We start from the raw sequence: 21,961 nt of genomic DNA on the forward strand, positions 1-21,961 counted from the left end.
CTATCAAATATGGATTTTGATGCACTCCTTTTTACTGCACAAGAGGGTGAATGTCCACACACTCTAAGCCAAATCGCCTGGCTATTAATCTCAGGTTCTTCTTTCCTTTCTAGTTGTGTGGACTTGAGCAAGCTACTTGACTCTCTACACTCCTCAATTTTTTCATCTGTAAATTGGTGGTAATAATAAAACCTGCTTCATGTGAAAATTATATATGTAAGACACTTTAAAGAAATGTCACTACTGAATAATATATAAAAGATGTCAGAAGATGTAGTTTTTATTTTGGTACTGGGAATTGAGCTTAGGGGTATTCTACCTCTAAGCGATACCCCTAGACCCTTGCTTGCCTGCTTGCTTGCTTTATTTATGTATTTATTTTGGTACTGGGGATAAACCTAGGGACAGTCTACCTCTGATCTATATCACCAGCCATTCGTTTGTTTGTTTGTTTGTTTGTTTGTTTAACAGGGTCTTTTTAAAGTTACTGAGGCTGGCCTCAACCTGAAGCCTCCCTGAAGATCCAGGTTTAGAACTAGCTATGAGTTCACACCAAGTTGTATTAGGTTGATGAAATAACTTACCCTGTCTGGCCTCCAATTCCTTCAGTTATGAAGAGTGCTTTGGCTAGGTTATCTCTCCAGTTCAAGTTCTTTAATCCTAATATTCAAGCAAAGACCCTTACAGAAATAGCCATGGTAATATTCTCCTGTGGTAGAGTCTACATTATGATAACTACATTTTGAAAGAGAAAACTGAAACACATACTTAAGCATTTAGACAAAACCTGAAATTCTGAAGATTCATCATCGTGACAAAGGCATGCCCCCGGAAATATGGTGGGGATCACATGGGTAACAAGGGATAATGTTCGCTAACACTGGAATTTGCTCTGTTCACTGGTAATTCTTCTTCCTCCAATAGCAGTTCCACTGACTTTCCTAATACTCCATTTTTATTCCTGAAATTACCAAAATACACAGAATGAGCTGCTACACCAAATTTTACACCATGGATTAGAAAGAGGAAAGAAGGAGTCCAGTGTCTTCTTCCCTTCATCCCACCCAGCAGTTATGGCAACCTCATGGTCCTGCTGGGGTCACAGACACCACAGCAGCATCCTGAGCAAGCTCTGGTTTAAGGCTAATGACCACAACCAACATTTATAGTGCTTCTTTGTTTCTTTGCACCAGGTTGTGCTCTGAGCACTTTTTTATGTATTAAATCATTGAATCCAAATATCACCACAAAATAAAAAGGTAGACAGTGTATGTGGGGGGGGTATATTAAGAATTGGACCCAGAACATTCTACCCCTTAACTATATTCTCAGTTCTTTTTATTTTTTGTTAGACAGTGTGCAGGGGGGAGGGGGTATTAAGGATTGGACCCAGAACATTCTACCTCTAAACTATATTCCCAGTTCTTTTTATTTTTTGTTTTGAAACAGGGTCTCACTAGGTTGCTGACAGTCTCACTAAGTTGCTGGGGCTACTGATACTCCTGTCTCAGCCTCCCAAATGCTTACATTACAGGGGTAGGCCACCATACCTGCCTATATACTATTTTTAATTTCCGCTTTTCTTAAAAAAGAAACTGAGGCATGAAGAGGCAAAGAAACTTGCCCAAAGCCACACTACACTGCTAAGAGAAAACTCAAGCCAAGCAACCTGGCTTCCCAGTTCATTATCATAAGCCAAAATTCTGTTGATGGAAAATCCAGTTGAACCACTGATGGCCTTGTCTTTCCAACCCAGTTAATCTTAGCATAAAATTCTGCTTCCAGATTCTTCTCAATTTCCCAATGTAAAGAAGCAATCTCCATTTCTACACCAACATGTAATGTACAGAAAAATTGTTTTCCTTGATTTTGATTATTAGCTTACTTTATTAAAAACCAAAATAACACAATAAGTGAATAATTATCTTTCCTTTATGAGTGCATCTTTTCTCATTAGCTGACATACCCTTTCTGCTGCCAACTAGGAATGTATGTTCATGAAGCAGGGACTGTCTTGTTTTCCATTGTAGCCCAGCATCTGCACATAGTAGGAATTAAGTAAATACTTGATGGATGAATGAATAAATGAACCACAAGTTTTTTCAGGCATGAATCATCTCTTTTTTCAGGACTACACAGATAATAGAGATACAGAAAACGTATAATTACATAAAAATAAGCACAATTTTTGCTTTTTCCTTTATTTTATGCTTTTGCCTCCTCCATATTTTACTTTTCACAAAACCTTTTTACCAACATCTGCAGGTGGTAAGGAAATAGCTCTTCAGAGAGAAGGGAGTGAAAGAAAGTCCCTACCCTGCTGAAACAAATGGGAAAATAAATTCAGTCCTTGTTATGCATAGGCTTTTAAAACAACAGAATATTTTCTCAGATTATAGTGCCTGTGCCAAAGTTTCTAGCAAATTAATGCAAAGCATGTCTCTAAAATGCATTAGAAATGACTTCATGATTGATGGGATTCTGATAAATAGTTATAAATTAGCTAATATGCATATATCATTTTAAATATGTCGTATAAAAATAGTGCCATTATATTATTAAATTGGATTGTATTTATTTTGTTCACTTTCTATATTATGAGCACATTTTGCATAACAATCATCACATAGAAACTAGATGCCTAAATAATTAAGAAAAATTTAATAAACTTTGGCTGATCTTTTGAGATTAATAAAGTAAAGCCACTGCCAACTGGGTGTGCTTTCATTTATAGCACAATTCTAGAAACATATTAAAATCATAAATTTGTTTTCAAGTACAATAATGTATTTATCCCTTTCCCATAAACAAATGGCTACTGAAAATTAAAAACTAAAGCAAACTTTTGTTTGCATAATGACGTTATTCCTTGATATGCCACAAGAGGGAGCACATGTTCGAGTGGAAGCTGGCCAATGGTAGGAGCTGTTATGTGGGGAGGAAAAAGAAACTGCCATAATATTTGAGTTTCAAAATGAAGGGTTCATATGTAAATGCAAAAAAAGTGGCCATCATACAATGTCTCTTCATATAGGCACTATGTAAAGTACACTACTTAGGCTTAATTTTACAGTTTTTTTTGTTTGTTTCTTTGTTTTTGTTTGTGCAGTACTGAAGATGGAACCCATGGGCATTCTACATCTGAGCTACACCCCCAGCCCTATTTTTTTTTTGGAAACAGGGTCTCACTGAGTTGCAAAGGGCCTAAGTAGCTAAGGCTGTCGGTGAACCGTGATCCTCCTGTCTCAGCCTCCCAAATGCTGGGATTACAATCATGCACCACCACACCCAGCTTAGTAGTTTTCAATAATACATTTTTTCCACTTACAGTAAAAAAAAGAGTGTCATACACACACACACACACACACACACACACACACACACACACACACACATATATATATATATATATATATATATATATATATATATATATAGTTTCATTTTTAAGAATCAAGAAGTCTTGGGAAGCCACACACACTTAGTTGTTATTTACTTGAGATATAAACTGTAATATAGTGCTCACCAGTTGAGAGAAGGTGGTACTGGAAGGCCTGTGGGCCACTGGCTTTCGTCTATAGAGTCAAGACACATTAATTTCCTGTTCAGTTCAAAACATGGTGCTCTGGCTTTTGATATGTCCTTCCCTCTTCTCTTTGCCTCTCTCTATTTCATACTGCTCAAAATTTTTTTAATCTCCCCCCCCTTTTTTTTTACCAAGAGATCATTAAAATCAAATGTTAGATGGGCAGAGAACCAGAGAGATCGGTCATTCTCAGTCTGGCACTGGCTCGCCATCCAAAAATAGAACCCATATTGAATTTACCATGACTAATGCAATACCTTTGTTAGTTATCCAAGCAAATTGGTGATAACAGATTATTAATCTACAGGTCTACACTTTGTTAAAGGTTCAAATGTGTATCACAGAAAATAACAATGATAATATGAGGAGCACTATGTTTTTCAAATAAGAAAGTTCTCAAGGATGGACATGATCTGAATAGAAAAGTAACTTGTGCACACTACTTTCCTGGTGCTTTCGCTCGCTGCCAGGCATAGTGAAGACTGTACTTCACAATGAAAGTTACGGGATGAATGAGTGAATGGATGACTTGGTGAATAAATAAGTGGTTAGAAGATAGTTCAAAATGTTGCTCTCAGTATTTTTGAGAATCTTTTCTATATGAAAACGAGGTGCAGCAAGAAAGAAACACCAGAGCATTCATTTTAAAACCATCTAACCTTCACAAAAAATCATTTATCAAAAATCTTGACAACAGAAAACTGCTGAGAAAAACATGCCCGATACACACTGTGGTAAGACCTGAGTACATTGGTCAAAGAACAAAAACAAAAATTAGGAAGACCAGAAATGCAGGATTAATCACACAATAGTTGGTTAAAATCTTTCAAGAAGCATAGTATGATTTAAAGTAATAAGATTAGACAGGAAATTGGTTTCAGTAAAGCTATAAAGAGCTGAAATGGCAAAGAAATAGAAACTTATATGCTTCCTAAAGGGAAGCTGTTGAAGGCTTTTGACTCTTCTAGATAAAAATGAGATACCCAAATGCAATGCATAATCCCTCATTGTATCAAACAGCAAATAAATACAGACCTAGAAAATACATTTGGAGAGATTTGAGTATGTATTCTATAATAGATGATATTACTGTATTAGTGTGAAATCTCTTGGGTTTACTAATGGTAAAATGGTAATGTAGAAGACTATCTATAATCCTAGGATATGCATACTACAAAGCAACAGTGTTTTTAGAATTGAAGCCACCTGAAATCTGCAACTTATGCATATATGTATCTAGAATGATGACAAGGAAAAGTAAATGTCACTGCTAACAGTTGGCAAATTTAGGTGAAAGTATGCAATGTATTAACTATATCAACCATTTCAGCCTCTCCCAATGACTCAGTTCATCTATATTCCCACAGGAAAAATATCCATACAGATTCTAACAAATCACTGATTGGTAGACAGTTTGTAGAGCTACTATGAGTCTTCATCTCTTATGTATGTTATTTGTGTGTTTGTGTGTGGTGCTGAGGATTGAACCCAGGTGCATTCTACCACCAAGCTATACCTCCAGCCCGATTTAGGGCCTAAGTAGCTGAGGCTGGCCACGAACCCTAATCCTCCTATATCAACCTCCCAAGTACTATGATTACAAGTGTGCACCACCACACCCAGTTCTAATGTATGTTCTTGATAGTTGGATAGAAAATAAGGGATGCTAACTTCAGAGAATATCAATCTGAAAACTGGTTTTTATAGCAACATTCAAAACACAATAGTTTACATCATTTTTTGTTGTGCCTTCTTTCACATAGTTCAAAATAACAATACAAAACTATTTTAAGTAAGCAAAAGATTTCAATGAGTCAATACAAGGGGTTCACAAACAAAAAAAGTAAAGGTGGGGGGTGAATATAAGTCCTGTAAAGAATACTATGGTTTCTGAAATGCTAGTCATAGATTTTCAATAAAGTATTGCTCCATGAGCCAGTGCCCTAGAGAAAAAGTACTTCTCCTATCTATCTGTGTGTGTATAGACACACACATATATGTATGACATAATAAAATTTAACTTTATAGAGTATTTAAAACATCTGAAATATAGCTTATTAGTAGTAATGTTTAGAAAAGACAGCATAAACCATAACTTACCTAAAAGTCAGTTGCTATTATAGTCAATGATATTTGCAATTAAACTGAACACAACTAAATTATGACTTTAATTAAAAAGCATTTTCTAAGATGGCACCAACATGTTTAAAATTTAATATATTTTATATGAGATACTGGAGTTATTAACATAAAATTTCCTTTCTGCAGCATGTGCATTTTTTAAAAAGCAAAACATATTTAACCAACATCAAAATGCTCCCAGAATCCATTGAAGTTTCATTGCATAATAAATTCAAGGAAAAATTTTTTTCCAGTCATTTAACACTTGCTCCTACTTAGGATATACAATTATATTTACAGTCATGGTTAATAATAATAGAGTTACTGACAAATGCTAGTGGCCACAAGGTCCACATTAATTTTAAATGAAGAATGAATGGATGGCTCCAGGGACTGATAATGAAACACAGAACCTTTTGCCACTGGGCCAAAGTCAGATTAGAAAGAGTCAGCAGGTCTGCAAAGTTTGGGCGCAATGATGGTAGCTGAGTAGTCTTGTGTAAAGTGACTTTGGGACTGAACTCTGTTTCTAGCCAAGAGATAGAAAATCACACTAACAAGTGATATCCTTTTCCAGCTTGTCTCTTCTATGAAAGTCGTATTACCTGGGGAGAAAACTGATCTGTCAACTTGTAAAATTATCTTTCTAAGTCTAAAACACAACAGATAGGAAGATTATTTGTGATCTTACATTGCCCAAACTTGAGAGGTTTAAAAAGTGACAATGGCCGGGCGTGGTGGCGCACGCTTGTAATCCCCGCGCTTGGGAGGCAGAGACAGGAGGATCGCGCAGGTTCGAAGCCAGCCGCGCGCGCTGGTTTAGGAGACCCTGTTTCCAAATGAAAATGTAAAAATAGGTCTGGGAGTGTAGCCCGGAGGTAGAAGGGCTTCCAGGAACCCCAGTACCACCAAAAAAATAAAAAAATAAAAAGTGACAATGACCTTGCTTATCTTTTCTCCTTGTAGACTACAGCATCAAGAGGTGAGTGTTCAAATGTCCACTGTCTTTACAAAACTACTGGAAACTATGGAGATAGAAAAGAAGCATGAAACAGAAACAATAAAAATGTTCGCTTTTTGCAAGGAGTTTATAATATAATTTGAAAAGCACATTTTTACCCATAGTGAAAGAGTTGCTCATAAATAATTGAATCTCTGAATATGTAAATTCAACATAAAAATCTATGCAAGGAGAACATGAGAGGATACACACCCATTCTCACTGCTTTTTTTTTAATTACCTTTAGGCTTAATTTATAAGACATGCAGAAAATATTTAGAAAGTTATAAGTATGTGGTATCCTTCAAGCTATTCAGTTATTAATATTATTCAGAAAGTTGCTTCAGATAATACTGGCCATTTCCAAGTATTTCATATCAAAGTTCCTTTTAATGAACACATAATTGCCCCACCTAAGGAATGTCACATACATATTACATCAAGTAAACAGTCTTTCTAGAAAGGAAATTATACTGTTTTTTTTAATTTTAAAATAAACATACTAGAATTTACATAACTGAATAAATGCTTTACCTTAAATCAGTTAATTGAATAATGTTGCTTCAAGTATTGCACAAATGGCAGAATTGCCTTTTGCAATCCTTAGAGCAACAGTAATAAATATTTGAGAAGAAAAGCATTTGTCTGTGAAAATTCTAGTATATTTATTTTAAAATTAAATGTCTCCTGAAATGCACACTTTATACTCTCTAAAGCTTCGCAGAAGCCATAGATAATTAACATAAAACCTCTGCATACTACATGGAACCTTCATGTTCACTATAATGAAACTTTATCACAGAAAATACTATAATCAAAATCAGTAGAAACAACTCTGAACCTCTTTTGGTTATGAGGAATGTCTAATTATTCTTTGCTAAATTAAAATCAGTGAAATTTTTTGAGTAAAAAGAAACAACTCAAAAAAGAGATAAAGGTGCCCACAAGTGCCTTCTGAGGTATTCCCTGGCTCCACCTTCTCTCCCTATCAATCAGGTCCTCCTATAAAGTTCATGTGGCTAAAGCCACCATTGCCCCCATCTCAAGTCAGAGATATGACCACCAGTCTTCACTCTCCCTTAATTTACTTCATATTCAATCAACCATCAGTTCCATTTGGTTTTACCCTCTATATATTTCCCACCTCCATTCCCTTCTTTCCTTTTCTCATAACTTTATGCTTGTTTAAGGCTCATCTGTGGAGACAAGCAGGACTGTGCAGAAAAGAACCCTGGGAGTAGTTTCTGGACTGCCCAGCCAAGGGCCCTCTGAGCCAACTTACCATCACCCACCCCACCAAGAGAGGCTGCACCTAATCTCAGCTTCAGGCTTCCTGGTCGCCTCTTCTGAGCTCAGCCACACTCCCACTTCTTCAAAAGACCACTGTATACTAATCTTTTTCTAGAAAGATACAAAGCTGGGCTTTGTTTCCATTCACCTATCAAAGGGCATGGCACATAGTAGGCACTTTTATTGTTTGTCAAAGAAATAAACAAAAGTATAAATAAAAATTATCAGTTCCTAGTTACACTGTTATTAAGATTATTTGGGGGTTATGCTTCAATGTAGTCACCTTTTCAAACATCTTCCCTCTTCAGTGTATTATTTGATCTTGAAAAGTTTTCATTGGGGATGAATTTGCAAGTCTCTCTACTACCCTATAGATTTTTATATGTAGAGACAGCTAAAGGAAAACTGCAAGGTATAATGCAGAATCTTTCCAAAAATCTTCACCCACAACTCCGTTTTAGCCTCACTGTGCACTCTTTTTAAGAATTTACTTTAAACAGCAATCTAAATGCTTTAGGAGACATCAAACATCAAATTAATATTAATGATAATAACAGTAAAAATTTCCTTTTAAGTAATTGATTAATGTCAAAAATAGCCAAACCAGTTGACATGCAGTCAGAAATTTATATTTTTCATCAGGAAAACAATTCACTACTAATGACAAATTCCAGTAGGGCCACTAAAACTACCTGTCATGTGTCTAATGAAGACCGATTCCCTGGCTACCACATATAACATGTAATATCCAAAAGTGCTGCTGTAATTCACAGCTAATTAGTGTCTTGCATTATGAGAGGTGTCATGGCCCTGGCTCTCTTTTCCAAGCTACTCAGACCTCACAAAAGCCGACAGCCATGCAAGGATCACAACAACCCAATTAGCACCCACCCCCAACCTTGGGAACCCCAGCATCAATAAATCATGCTCTCTTATGAAGCTCTTCTCTGACAGCTGCAAGCCATTGTTGCCCAAGGAATAAAGACAATACTTCTAAGGAAAACTCATGTGGGAGTGACAGAGATAGAAAAGGAATATTATTTCCTTGCCTTTAGCAGCCCAGCAGTCAGCAAAATTGAAGACCATCAATTCTGACTGATTAAGGAGAAAACTGCACTATGAAATAAATCCATGAGTGATACATTGGAAGAGCCCTTGTTATAATCAACAGTCAGCAATTGGGAGTGTTTGTTTGTTTGTTAGATGTAGATATGTCGAAGACCTTTTTCCTGCTCATTTCTTTCCTATAGAGCCTTCCCTCTGGCTAATAAGAAAAATTTCCTTTCAGTAGGACATAATGGATGCATTTACTTTATCCCCCAGTGAATACACAGCAATCAGATAATTTGTTCAAAAGACTCTAAATTGTTTGACTTCATTGAAAAAGAATCTCTAATGATATGCTGGTCTCCAAGCAAGGCGGACAAAGCTTCTTAAATCCATAAGCAAGCTCCAGAGTATTCACAACACATAACAACCAATATCCTTCTGATTTTGTGCTAAGCCTGTAAAGCCGTTTTGTTCCATAATATTCTTCTTAGAGAATGTTCTACAGTCACTGTAGCTTGAGCATTATTAAAAGATATAAGTAGGGTAATTCTGAGTTTGTTTCTCATAGAAATGTTTTTCCCCTACATTTTAATGCTACCTTGAAACATTTAATCTAGTTATTGATGAGCTAACTACCACCTAATTATTTTCATATATAAATATTGGAAAAGACAACTAAACAAATATGGATGCATTTTTTTTTTTTTTTGGTGGTGGTACTGGGGTTCCTGGAAGCCCTTCTACAGAACTCCAGGCTACACTCCCAGACCTATTTTTATATATTTTTTTTAATTTGGAAACAGGGTCTCTTAAGCCAGCACGCGTGGCTGGCTTCGAACCTGCGCGATCCTCCTGTCTCTGCCTCCCAAGCGCAGGGATTACAAGTATGCGCCACCACGCCCGGCTATATGGATGCATTTAAACAAGGAATTCTCTTATAGCTCTTCTAAGAGATTACAAAAAGATTCAGTTTTCTTCCTCTGAATATAATATTCTTTTTAAAAATTTCTATATTGGTGCATTGTATTCATATATCTTAATGAGATAAAAGATGGAGGAGACATACATGCACACATCACCCAGTTAGCTCTTACCCAATTCCCACCCATCTCTAGATGAAGAAGAAGATTCTATAGATAAGCAAATAAGGTGACCTAACTGAGGGGATGGGAGGAGGGAAGAGAGAAACTCTCTAAAGCACATGATGTACTTAAACATATCAATCACTAAGCCAAGCATGGGAAAAAGGGAGGGGGAATAAATATAATATTCTTATGGAAATATTCAAATATTTATTTATAAAAATGTCCACTGTATCATATGTTATAACAGCAAAATCACTGAAAAAAACTGTACAAAATATGAAATAGGTCAAATAAAATGATCATATATCCATACAATAGAAAGTTATGTGGTTTCTAAAAATAATAGTATAGAATATTAAAGAACATTAAAAAGTTTTCACAGGACACTGTAAAATAGAAATGTAAAAATGGAGCTGGGATTTATATCACACATACATGAAGAACTATGTTTGTATACATATGTTTATATATGCACATATAGACTTATGCTATAGACATATGTATATACAGACATATCTTTCATTATTCACAGGATCATCTCAATTTTGCTTTATATATATGGAGATATGAGTATATATGTATGTGTATAAAAACATATACTTATAGGTCAAGTATAGAAAAAAACCTGAGAGGAAAGATATTTTAAACTTAAAACATCTTCAGTGAGTGTTTATTATATATTATTCTTCTTTCGACTCTTCTATTTATAAACATTTTAGGCTTTTTTTCATAATCAGCAAAATGTTACGTAAAAGATTCACATATGCCACCTGGATTTGCACAAGTGTGCACTACTGTGAAGTCCCAACCTGGTAGAGTATCTATTCTGAGCCCATCATTAAATATTTTCAATAGTACCATGGGTATAAGCAATATTTAGAAGGTCAGGGAACATTTCAAGAATGCTCATCAGAGCAGCATTTGCTGGCCTCTGACCCCTGGAGCTAAAGAGGAGTGAGGCTGAATCCCCATGATTCTGGAATAGCATACCAACTCAGTGCCAGAATATGCAGAACTGAAGTCAGGACCCTCTGCAAAACCTGCCTCGACAACACTGCCCTTGACTCTCCAGCTCCAACCCATCTGCTTTGGTATTTGGGACCACCATATGTGTAGAAAGATAACAGGGGCCAAATACACACAATCTGGACAGACTCAGGTCAAGTCAAAGTTTTCAGTATATATGGGCTCAGGGCCTGCTTCACTGTGGCACCAGGAACGCAGCCCTGATTTCCATCTCAACCAGACAGGCAGGCACTATTGCAGGTCAATATGAAGAAAGCAAAATTTACACTTAAGCCAGGTTACAATACTTGCTTAGAAAATATGATAACACAAATGCCAACCTTTTCCAAACAGAAATCAGAATAAGGCAAGAAGAAATTCTCACATTTAGAAATGAATTGGTATAGAGACTTTAAGAACATTCTACAGCATTGCAACATACAGCTAAAAACACAAATTTTTTAAAGCAAAGGTATATATGCCATCATCCATACTCTTAGGATATTTTTCAGGTCTGAGCTTCTGTTTTCTTCAAGTGGTATAAATATATACTTGGCCTTTGGCTGCAAAGCTGCATTTGACCATGTCATACATGTCACAGGGTTCATTAAAAGCACAGGGTTAATTCCAATTTAGTTTTTATTTACCATAAAAACACAGGTGAAATGAGAGAGAGAAAGAGAGAGAACAAATTTTAACTGCACTGTGGCCAAATTGATCTTGTCAACAGTGTAGTTTTTGCTTCTTGCCTATCATTTTCCTAAAAGATCCTAGATACTACAAAATGAGAAAACATAGCCAGATCCCTGTGCTTTCTATTTCATATCTAGAATTCATAACCTCGAAACTATTTATAAAGACTTCTAGCCACAGAGAAATGTTTTGCTAATAATACATTACTCCTGAGCAGTTCAGTAGATTTAATTTTGGTTCTATTGTGAAGATAAAATATAAATAAGGCAAGTTTAAAATTAACATGTCCATGTTCACATAACAGGTTTGTGACTGCAAACTCTCAAAGTCATACTCCAAACACACAAAACAATGCCTTACCTGAAAGGGAGAATTCTCCTTTCTGGCTTTCACTTTCTCTGATTAAAAAGGCACCCGTTTGATTTCCTGAATATAATAGTTGCTTTTCTGCATCTGCTCTTTTGATTGCTCCAAAGAACCACCTAAAACGAAAGATATTGTAAGTCTTAATTATCCAATCAACATTCACTTTTTTAGGATCAAGAGGTTTGGCAAGAAAATATTCTAACATCAAAAACGTTTGATATACTTTAGAAAATTGTTACAGATATAAATGGTAGCTTTTGACATTTGTGATAAGTTTTCAGGGCGTCTGAAACCCATACCAAGATTCATAAAAAGAAATCACAAGTCAGAAATTTGACTGATGTCTGCTCTCCATCCTTTCTCACCCCTGAAGCCTATCTTTGATCCTGTACCCTCCTTCCATCAAAGCCAAAGCCCCTGTGTAGGCTTTGCCTATACACACATGTTCCAGACTCTTACATTACTCCCCATCACCACCACACTGCCCAAGCCTCACTAATACCTCCTAGACAGCGGAAGGCAAAGCTTCCAATTAAAGGACTTACACACTCCACCTTAAAGTATAATGGATTAAAACTGTTAATTCCTCCAAAGGTTAACTACTTTGTTTTCCTACCTACATCACTGTCCAACCCTTCCCCCACATAATAGGATATGATTTTTCAGGTTTAGGAGGAATTTACTGATTTAAAGAAAACTTTAGTGAGTGGAGAGATCATGTGAAAGGTCTGCTTCTGTCTGGAAAGGGTCCTGTTGGTGCCATCTCCACCTCTTGTCATTATCCTCTTCTCCTTACCCTTCTACAAACTTAAGAATCAGATGCTAGACACACACATTTGCCAATGTGATCAACCTAACAAAAAACTACAGATCTTTAATATCAGAGCCAGTCTATATTGTATATCGACGGGTAGAAACCGATATGAACTAATAACCACTCAGTGATATAAAACAGCAGAGCTGTTTTCATTCAGCTGCATGTCTACTACTGAAGGTCATGTAGAGCTCTGCCCTATCTCAGCCAAGAAAGCTCTCTCTACAGCTCCATGATGCTGCCAGCACATAAAAGTGAAGCAAACCACGCTAGTTCCCAGAGCTTCTATTTAAATCTTCTTCTCATGAAAGTAAGGATTAGCAAATGAGTAACATGGTCATGGCAAAATGCAAAGAGAGCTGAAAGTACAATCCCATTATTTCCCAGAAAACAGAGAATTGGAAACACTTGGCAGACTACACTGATGAACACCAAGCTGATTCAATGTCAGGGCCAAGTCAACATCCACAGACTCGCGTTTGTCCAACTGAAAACGTTAAAGCATGGAAATATTCTAAAGTATGTGATGAGTTCATAGAAAAATAGAAATTAATGTTTCCTACTATGAATACTAGAACTAGAGAATACTAGAACATAATAAAAACTCACATTGACCCAAACATAGAAATGAGTGAGGTAAGGGTAGACCATTCAATAAACAATGCTAATATCATTAATAAGATGTGCTGAAATTTTGATGTACATGCTTAAAAATGCAAAAGGCAATGCTGAACTTAAGGGTTTAGATGTTGGTTCTCTGGTCATCAAACACATCCAGGTGAACAAAGCCTCTAAAATGTATCACCCTATATACAGAGTTCATAGTCAAATTAACCCATACATGAGTCCTTCTCCAACACTGAGATGACCCTCACTGAGAAGAAGAGGATGCACAGAAGAAAAAGATATTCCAGAAGAAACTGAAGAAACAAAAAACTTATGTTGAACAAAATCAACATCAAATAAATGCAAATAAAAGTAAAAAGAAAAGTTGGAAACAATTTTTGTGGTAGAGCACTTACTTAGCATACACAAGGCCTTGGGTTCATTCCCCTAGTACCAAATGGAGACGATCTAAATGTCCAATATAGGAGAATAAATACACCTACTTATGGATATTAAATGGAATATTAAACAGAAGTTAAATAAATCATTAGGGCCAAAAGGAAGTAAAAGAATGATGCATATTATTATAATATTGTTTGTATAAAGTTCAAGCAAACACATTTAAAAACCTGTACAAAATTTTTATAGCTATATGCATGCCTAATGAAAGCAACTTAGTTGCAATATTCAAGCATTCCTTTAACTGCATTTCCAGAAATGGCAAAATTTCTTCATACAAATATTTCAAGCAAAGAAATAACATGGATGAAATATACTCATTAGCTCAATACATGTTCTTGATTCAAAGTGCATTGATTATTCATCAATGCTAAAATATTTCATCAAAATATAAATATGCAAACTTTATATGAATCACAAGTTATCTAACAAGTTAGATTCTTAAAATTATTATATCTTATGAATTCTATTATTTAGCATAAATGCTCCTTTATATAAGTTTTATACACATACTTTATATTTGTTTCTTGGATAACCAACTCTATAAAATAATATGTTTTCATATTATATATATTTCATATATATATGCAAGCAGTTTTGTTACATCAATTTATTAAAGATAAAGCAGTTTTACTACATTTATAAAGACTTTATTTTCTTGGTGGTACTGAAGATTGAACCCAGGGGCAGTCTAACAACTCTAAGCTACACCCCTAACCTTATTTATTTATTTATTTATTTATTTATTTATTTATTTATTTATTTTGCAGTACTAGGGATGGAACCCAAGGATGGAACCCAAGGTTCTACCTCCAAGTGACACCACCAGCCCTATTTTTTATTCTTTATTTTGAAACAAGGTCTCACTGAGTTGTAAAGGGCCTCACTAAGTGTCCCTCCTGTCTCAACCTCACAAATGCTGGGATCAAAAGCATGTACCTCCACACCTTGTTTTATTTTTATTTTGAAACAGGGTCTTACTGGGTTGATGAGAGTTTCACAACTTGTTGAGGCTGTTATCCAACCTGTGATTCTACTGTCTCCAGCCTCCCAAGTACTGTGATTATAGGCATGGGCCAATATGCCTGGCTTGTCGTAACATTTTAAAATCCTTTCCGTACCAGCTATTTGGATTTTTGTTTAATAGATAGACACATGGCTTTACTGACTCAGAATTAAATATATAGTAATGATGAAATGCATGCAAGTATTCAACTTGATATATCAACTCACTTAAAGCTTAGGTAGAATTTTACTTGGCTGAGCTTCTTCAGGAAGAGAGAAAATGAAAATTTTTTCTAGATGTAGTGGCATTGTAATACCACCCTTCATACTCAAAGATGACACATCTGGTGTCGAGTGCAATCTTTAGAGCATGTGATACTGAAGACTATCAGGAGGACCGTAACTCTACCCACTGCACACGTGCAAACTAGTCCTAATTTGAAGTCTGAGATGTTGGCAGGAGTGTGGCTCTCATCAACCCTGCCTTTTAGGGCTCTGCTGGCCCCATTCTGGGAGGGAACACAGACCCAGCCTTGGGGTCCACCACAGCCATTTCTAACCTCTCTTTAGACTGCAGTTCTTGTGGGTAGTAAGCAGTAAGTGCTGATAAAGGATCTAGATATGAGATATAAAGTGTATAAAAGAAACTTGTAAATTGAGTGTAATCTCAGTACTTGTGAGGCTGAGATTAGATGACTGATGGTTTGAAAACAGTCTCAGCAACTTAAAAAATCTTTCCACAATCTAGTGAGATCCTGTTTCAAAACAACAAAATAAAAAGGACTGGGAGTGTAGTACAAAGGTAGAATGCCCTTATTTCAATCTCCAGTACCTAAACACACATACACACATACACATACACACACACACACACACACACACACACACACACACACACACGATCACTGGTCCTCAAAGGTGGAGTCCCTAGGCCAAAAGTATCTGCATCACACAGAATTTTTTTTAGAAATGAAAATTCATAGGTCTCATTCCAGACCTTTGGAATCAAATATTCTAAGGGAGGGGCCTGGCATATGATAATAAGCCTACCAGGTAGATCTGGTTCACAGTAAAATTTGAAAACTACTGACCTACAAGAAAAACAGAGATATTAGAAAGTTATGCAAGACAGTGAGAACAAGCTACAATTTAGCACTTACATGTGAAAAAGTATCCAGTGAAATGACACACACACACACACACACACACACACACACACACTGATTTTGATATTTAATAAAAATAATATTTCTTGATATACCATACCATTCTATGAAAGGGATATTGATTAATAACAATTGAAAGGAGAGAAGATCTATGATAACTTATATCCTAAGAGAGAAATGCTTCCAATTAGATAAAAACAGAACCAAAAATACCTATTTTGGATAAAAGGAACTCTAAATTGTATTTTGCAAACATTTGTCAAGTGTCTACTGAGTATAATGGTCTATGGCACTGATAGAGAAAGATCTATAATAAATTGTTAAATTTATAAAGTAAATTTCAGAACACAGAAGGATCACAGGTTTGAGACCAGCCTCAGCAACTTAGCTAGAACCTTAGCAACTTAGCAAGACCTTGTTTCAAAAATAAAAAACATGTTGGGAACATAGCTTGGTGGTAGAGCTAGGTTCAACCTCCAGTACAAATGAATGAATGAATGAATGAACCAACAAAAAAGCCAAAACTTTTATGTGCTTACTTCTTGGAGATTAGTGAGAGCTGATGAAAGTGGTGACAGAAGATGTCCAGTTTTTACTCAGTATTCTACCCTATAATTTGGATATTCTCTACAATAAGATGTAGTTGTAGATCATTTTAAACTTTACTTAAATATGAAAAACAATTAAAATAAGTCATTTAAGAATATACTACACTCAGGCATGGTGACACATGCTTGTAATCCCAGCATTAGGAAGACTGAGACAGGAGGATCATAGTTCGCACAGCCTCAGCTACTTAGAGAGGCCCTTTGCAAGTCAGTGAGACCCTGTTTCAGAATAAAGAATAAAAGCCAGGCATGGTGGCACACACACTTGTAATCCCAGCATTCAGGAAGCTGAGACCGGAAGATCGCAGTTTGCTGACAGCTTCAGCTACTTAGTGAGGCCTTCCGCAACTTAGTGAGACCCTGTTTCAAAATAAAGAATAAAAAATAGGGCAGGGGATGTAGCTCGAAGGTCGAATGCCCCTGGATTCCATCCCCAGACCCGCAAAAAAAAAAAAAAAAAAAAGATAATGTTACAAAAGTCTACATGTTGTAAAGATCCATACTAAAAAAAAAATTTGGCAAAACTGATAGATATAAGAAAAATCTCAAAAGAATATGGGAAATGAGAGATCCTACGTGACTCCAGTTTCAAGTCTGAGTGATTACAGTACAATCTACCAGGCAGCATCCTGAAAGGCAGAGTGAAGGCACACTTAAGAGTGACGGCATACTTAACCTCTCAGGCCTCAACTTCCTCGTTTAATAATAACTACCCTGCAACCTTGTTTTGAGATTAAAAAACACATCTGTATAGAGCTTGATGTCCAGGCACATTTGTGTACAACACATTTTAAGAGGAGAAATTAAACATTTGTTTTAATCAGGTTGTATTTGAGGTCATGATAGAACACAAGTGAAGATATGAACATGAACGTACTTCATATTGAAAGTTTTGTCCCTGTGACTCTTCTGTCATCCCTAACTAGGACACAGTGCCACCAGGTGGCAGTAGCCCATTTTACTAATTCAAAACAACTAACAAAATCTGCAGCATGATTAATTGGAAGTTCCGTATTTAAAAAAAAAAAAAGACAAAGTAAGCCTTAAGTAAAAGAAAAAGAAAACAAAAACATTTAAAGAATATAGATATCAATCAAATGTTAGGGTGTTAGCATACAAAGTAGGTACCAAGGGCACCTGCAATTGGAGCTACTACAGAGTGTGTGTGTGTGTGTGTGTGTGCGCGCGCGCACGCGGTACTGGAAATTAAATCCAGGGGCATTCTGCCTCTGAGCTACATTCCCAGCCCTTTTTATGTTTTTGTTTGGAAAGAGAATCTTGTTAGGTCGCTGAGTGTCTGGCTGTGTTTCCGAGACTGGTCTCAAACCTGCAATCTCCCTGTCTCAGCCTCCCAAATACTGGGATTAGAGGCCTGTGTTACCACACCCAGCTCCTCCTATGGTTTGTAAATTGGAAACCCATGCCAGGCAACAGCTGACTAAGGTTTACAAAAGTTAACCTTAAAAGTTTTATATGTTTTCCAATATCTCCCTAAAATACAAGACAGCTGGCCTTCAACTTCCATAGACAGATCTTGAAAAAAATATGCTTTTATTTACTTATTTATTTATTTGGTGGTACTGGGGTTCCTGGAAGCCCTTCTACCTCCGGGCTACACTCCCAGACCTATTTTTACATTTTTATCTGGAAATAGGGTCTCCTAAGCCAGTGAGGCGGCTGGCTTCGAACCTGCGCGATCCGCCTCCCAAGTGCGGGGATTACAAGCGTGCGCCACCACGCCTGGCTTGAGACTGTTTTTAAAAGCTAATATTTTAGCTTAAGAGACCCTGTTTCCAAATAAAAATATTAAAAAAAAGGGTCTGGGAGCATAGCCCGGAGGTAGAAGGGCTTCTAGGAACCCCAGTACCAAAAAAAAAAAAAAAAAACAGTCTCAAAAGAAAAAAAAAAGTTGTATACTCACAGAAAAGCAGGAGGGTCTACTTAGCAAAACTCTCCAGAGGAAGGTAAGGTACCCGGGATGATTTGTCCATGAGAGCTTAGGGTCAAGAATGTCTAATATTTTCATCATGTTACATGTAGCTCAGAGGCAGAATGCCCCTGGATTTAATTCCCAGTACCGCGTGTGCGCGCACACACACACACACACACACACACACACACACACACACACTCTGTAGTAGCTCCAATTGCAGGTGCCCTTGGTACCTACTTTGTATGCTAACACCCTAACATTTGATTGATATCTATATTTTTTAAATGTTTTTGTTTTGTTTTTCTTTTACTTAAGGCTTACATGTAACATGTAATCAACTCTTGTCCTCAAAGCGTGGCTCCGTAGCTCCGGAGGTTTCAGTGGTATGAACCTTTGCAAAACACCTCCAGCTGGCAGGGCACACTGAAAACCACATTTAATCTTTTCTGGTAACTAAATGAAAGCCTGGGAATCAGCTTCTCTTGAGCCATTCTGTTTCAAAGTTGCCAGAGAAAAACAAAACACCGTGAAGTTTCTTCCTTTCCAGGTAGTCAGGTTTGTCTCTTTCTCCAAACTCTTCCTGGACTCAGTGTCCCCTTAGCTGACAGTAAGTCACCCTGCTACCACCTCCGCCGCCACCACCCCCAACACGGCAAAGTATGATCAAAGAAAAGAAAATAGCAATAACGTTCTCATGCATTTTCTGATTTATTCCTTCTTTTTCATTTTCCCCAGCCCTATGGCAATATTTTACTATCTATTCTCTTTAAATTAATGGTTTATATTTCCTGGTCACATATAAGGAGCCAGGCATAGCCTCCTCACAGGTTTTGTATGCATTAGCTCAGTCTCTCTCCTCTGCTCACACCACCAACACTGCATTTGTGTTCTCAAGATAGGCCTGACTGCACTTCCAGTCTGACATGAAGTATATACAAGCTAGTGTTGTGTTTTTATTAATTTGTTTATTTCAGATTTTTCTTTATGTTCACTTGTGGCTGCAGAACTCCTTAGGCCAACGGTTAAATCTAACTCTGCCTATGTCTGGCAGGAAGCAGTGGCCTTTGGAGATGTAAAAAAACACCTGTTAATGAAACCATTAATACACTCTACATCAGTGTGGGCATTTTATAGAGTGTGTGTTTATACTGAACATTCAACTTTAGATAACACCTATGTTTTCATGAGATCTCTTATTGGTGCTTGCCAGGTAGCTTGCAATGTCAAGCACCCTATCTCCTATGGGTCAGTTCCCTTGCAGATCTTAGGCTAATGTTAATTGACCTTAGACCACAGATTTCAATCTAATCTCTCCTCGGGAAGGGATCATTTGCATATGAATGTAAAAGTAAAAGAAAAAATGAAGCTGAATTCTCAGCACTTCAAAATATAAGCCTTTCAGGATGCACATTTGTAAAGAATGTGTAATAAAGCCACAACATCACTTAAAGTCTGTACCTGAGGAAGGACTTCAGTCCCACAGAAACCAGGAAATTTTTGCTTGGGTCACTTAATAAAGCCTTTCTATCTCTGTTATTCACCTTAACCATGCTGAAAGTGGAATTTTAGAGGAACTACACTAAAGAGGAAGTAAGGTGAGCTATTTGTGCTTTCCTTACTGAAGGAGGTGACTGTTTGCCAAAGAATCTGGTTATAACATAGAGCTACTTCCCTGAGTCTAGTTATCAAAAGTACATAATTCTCCACACAAAAAAAAGTTCATAAAATGTACAACAAAGTTCAGACAGGCATTTAGTCTCAAAGCACTGTTTATTCTTTATGCCCATCCCCTATTTGAGCAAAAGGAAATGGAAGCCAATAGTGACTTCTCTTTTAAAAGAAAAAAAAAGTGTGTATATATATGTAAGAACTCTGCCAATTATCAAGACTGAAAAAAAGGCCTTAACCTATCTGCTTCCATTTTGTACAATATTTGTGATAATGTTTGTCCCAGAGACTAGAAGAATAAGAGTTTAAAAGATTAATCATTAGTTTCCATCTTTGCCTGTCATATCCAAGAAGGCAAATGTGACTGGGCGTATATAAATGTCCTACATCACATAACACCACAAATGTTCATTCCTATTTTTACTGTGAGTTTCTGGGTAGTCCTATACATCTTACTGGATAGATGGGACATTAATTTGAGAACTGACAGTACCTCTTAGTTTCCCACTATCCCTCCAAAAATATAATTACCTCCTCTGATGAACTATTTCTTTTCTCATTCTAAATAAATGAAAATAACTTAATTCATATATTTGCAAAGAATTTAATGCCCAGTGTCATGAGAAGTATGTCATCTACTTTACTGAGCATTCTTAAAAGATCTATGAAGTAACTTATTCTTTGGAAAATGCCTACAAGAAAGAAAAATAGCTAAATGTTCAGTTTAGTCAGTTAGTAGTTGGGGTGTGTACCCACTTACGATGAGTCAATAATGTTACACTTCAGATTTAGTAGCCCATTCTGCATTTCCTGGATCCAGGTTTTTATTACAAAGGATGAAGAGTGAACGTGTTTTCCTTTTTAACTATACCAGAAGTGATATTCATAATATTTTATAATTGCTACTGCACTTGCCCTCACCATCACAATGGACACCAGCAAAACCAGGGGCTTATGTTCCAGCAGCGGTACTTGTTCCTTTCACACTTAAACAATGCGCTGTGCCATCACTAAGCTTCATAATGGGGGAGAGGGGGGAAGGAGTAATGAGGATTGAACCCATGGACATTCTACCCCTGAGCAACACTCGCAGCCCTATTTATTCTTTTATTTTGAAACACGATCTTATCAAGTTTCCCTGCATTGGCTTTGAACCTTTGATCATCTCATCTCAGCCATCCCAAATACTGAGATTACAGGCAAGCACCACCATACTGCTTCATAAACGTTCTTTAATCTCAAATAAAATATTGTAAACATCTTAAAAGTATCTTAACCTTCTTTTGAGCTAATATGCCTTATTACCTATGTAACTAATTGTTATGTAGCTTTATATGTGATTAATATGTTGAGATATGTCATTAATATTAATTTTATATTAACAGTATACAGAAAAGATGACAATTAGGCAAAAAAGGACCTATTATCTTCCCTTTGAGACTTCTAGAGTATCAAGGAGGCATAAAACAAACCAATTTTAGTAATAATTAAAATTAAATGCTAAAA

At 36.5% G+C, this 21,961-nt stretch overlaps 1 protein-coding gene across 1 annotated transcript in view; it reads right to left on the reverse strand.

Moving 5' to 3' along the window:
• The window catches only part of FRK (fyn related Src family tyrosine kinase), a gene marked incomplete at both ends in the record, with an annotated part of 99,755 nt that overhangs the window by 32,596 nt on the left and 45,198 nt on the right, over positions 1 to 21,961 (reverse strand). The window contains one exon of the mRNA XM_080700107.1: positions 12,191 to 12,312. Coding sequence (XP_080556233.1) covers positions 12,191 to 12,312 — 122 coding nt within the window. The remainder of the gene's footprint in view (positions 1 to 12,190; positions 12,313 to 21,961) is intronic.

Source organism: Muscardinus avellanarius, assembly GCF_963383645.1.
Source record: "Muscardinus avellanarius genome assembly, chromosome: 8".
Lineage (NCBI taxonomy): Eukaryota > Metazoa > Chordata > Mammalia > Rodentia > Gliridae > Muscardinus > Muscardinus avellanarius.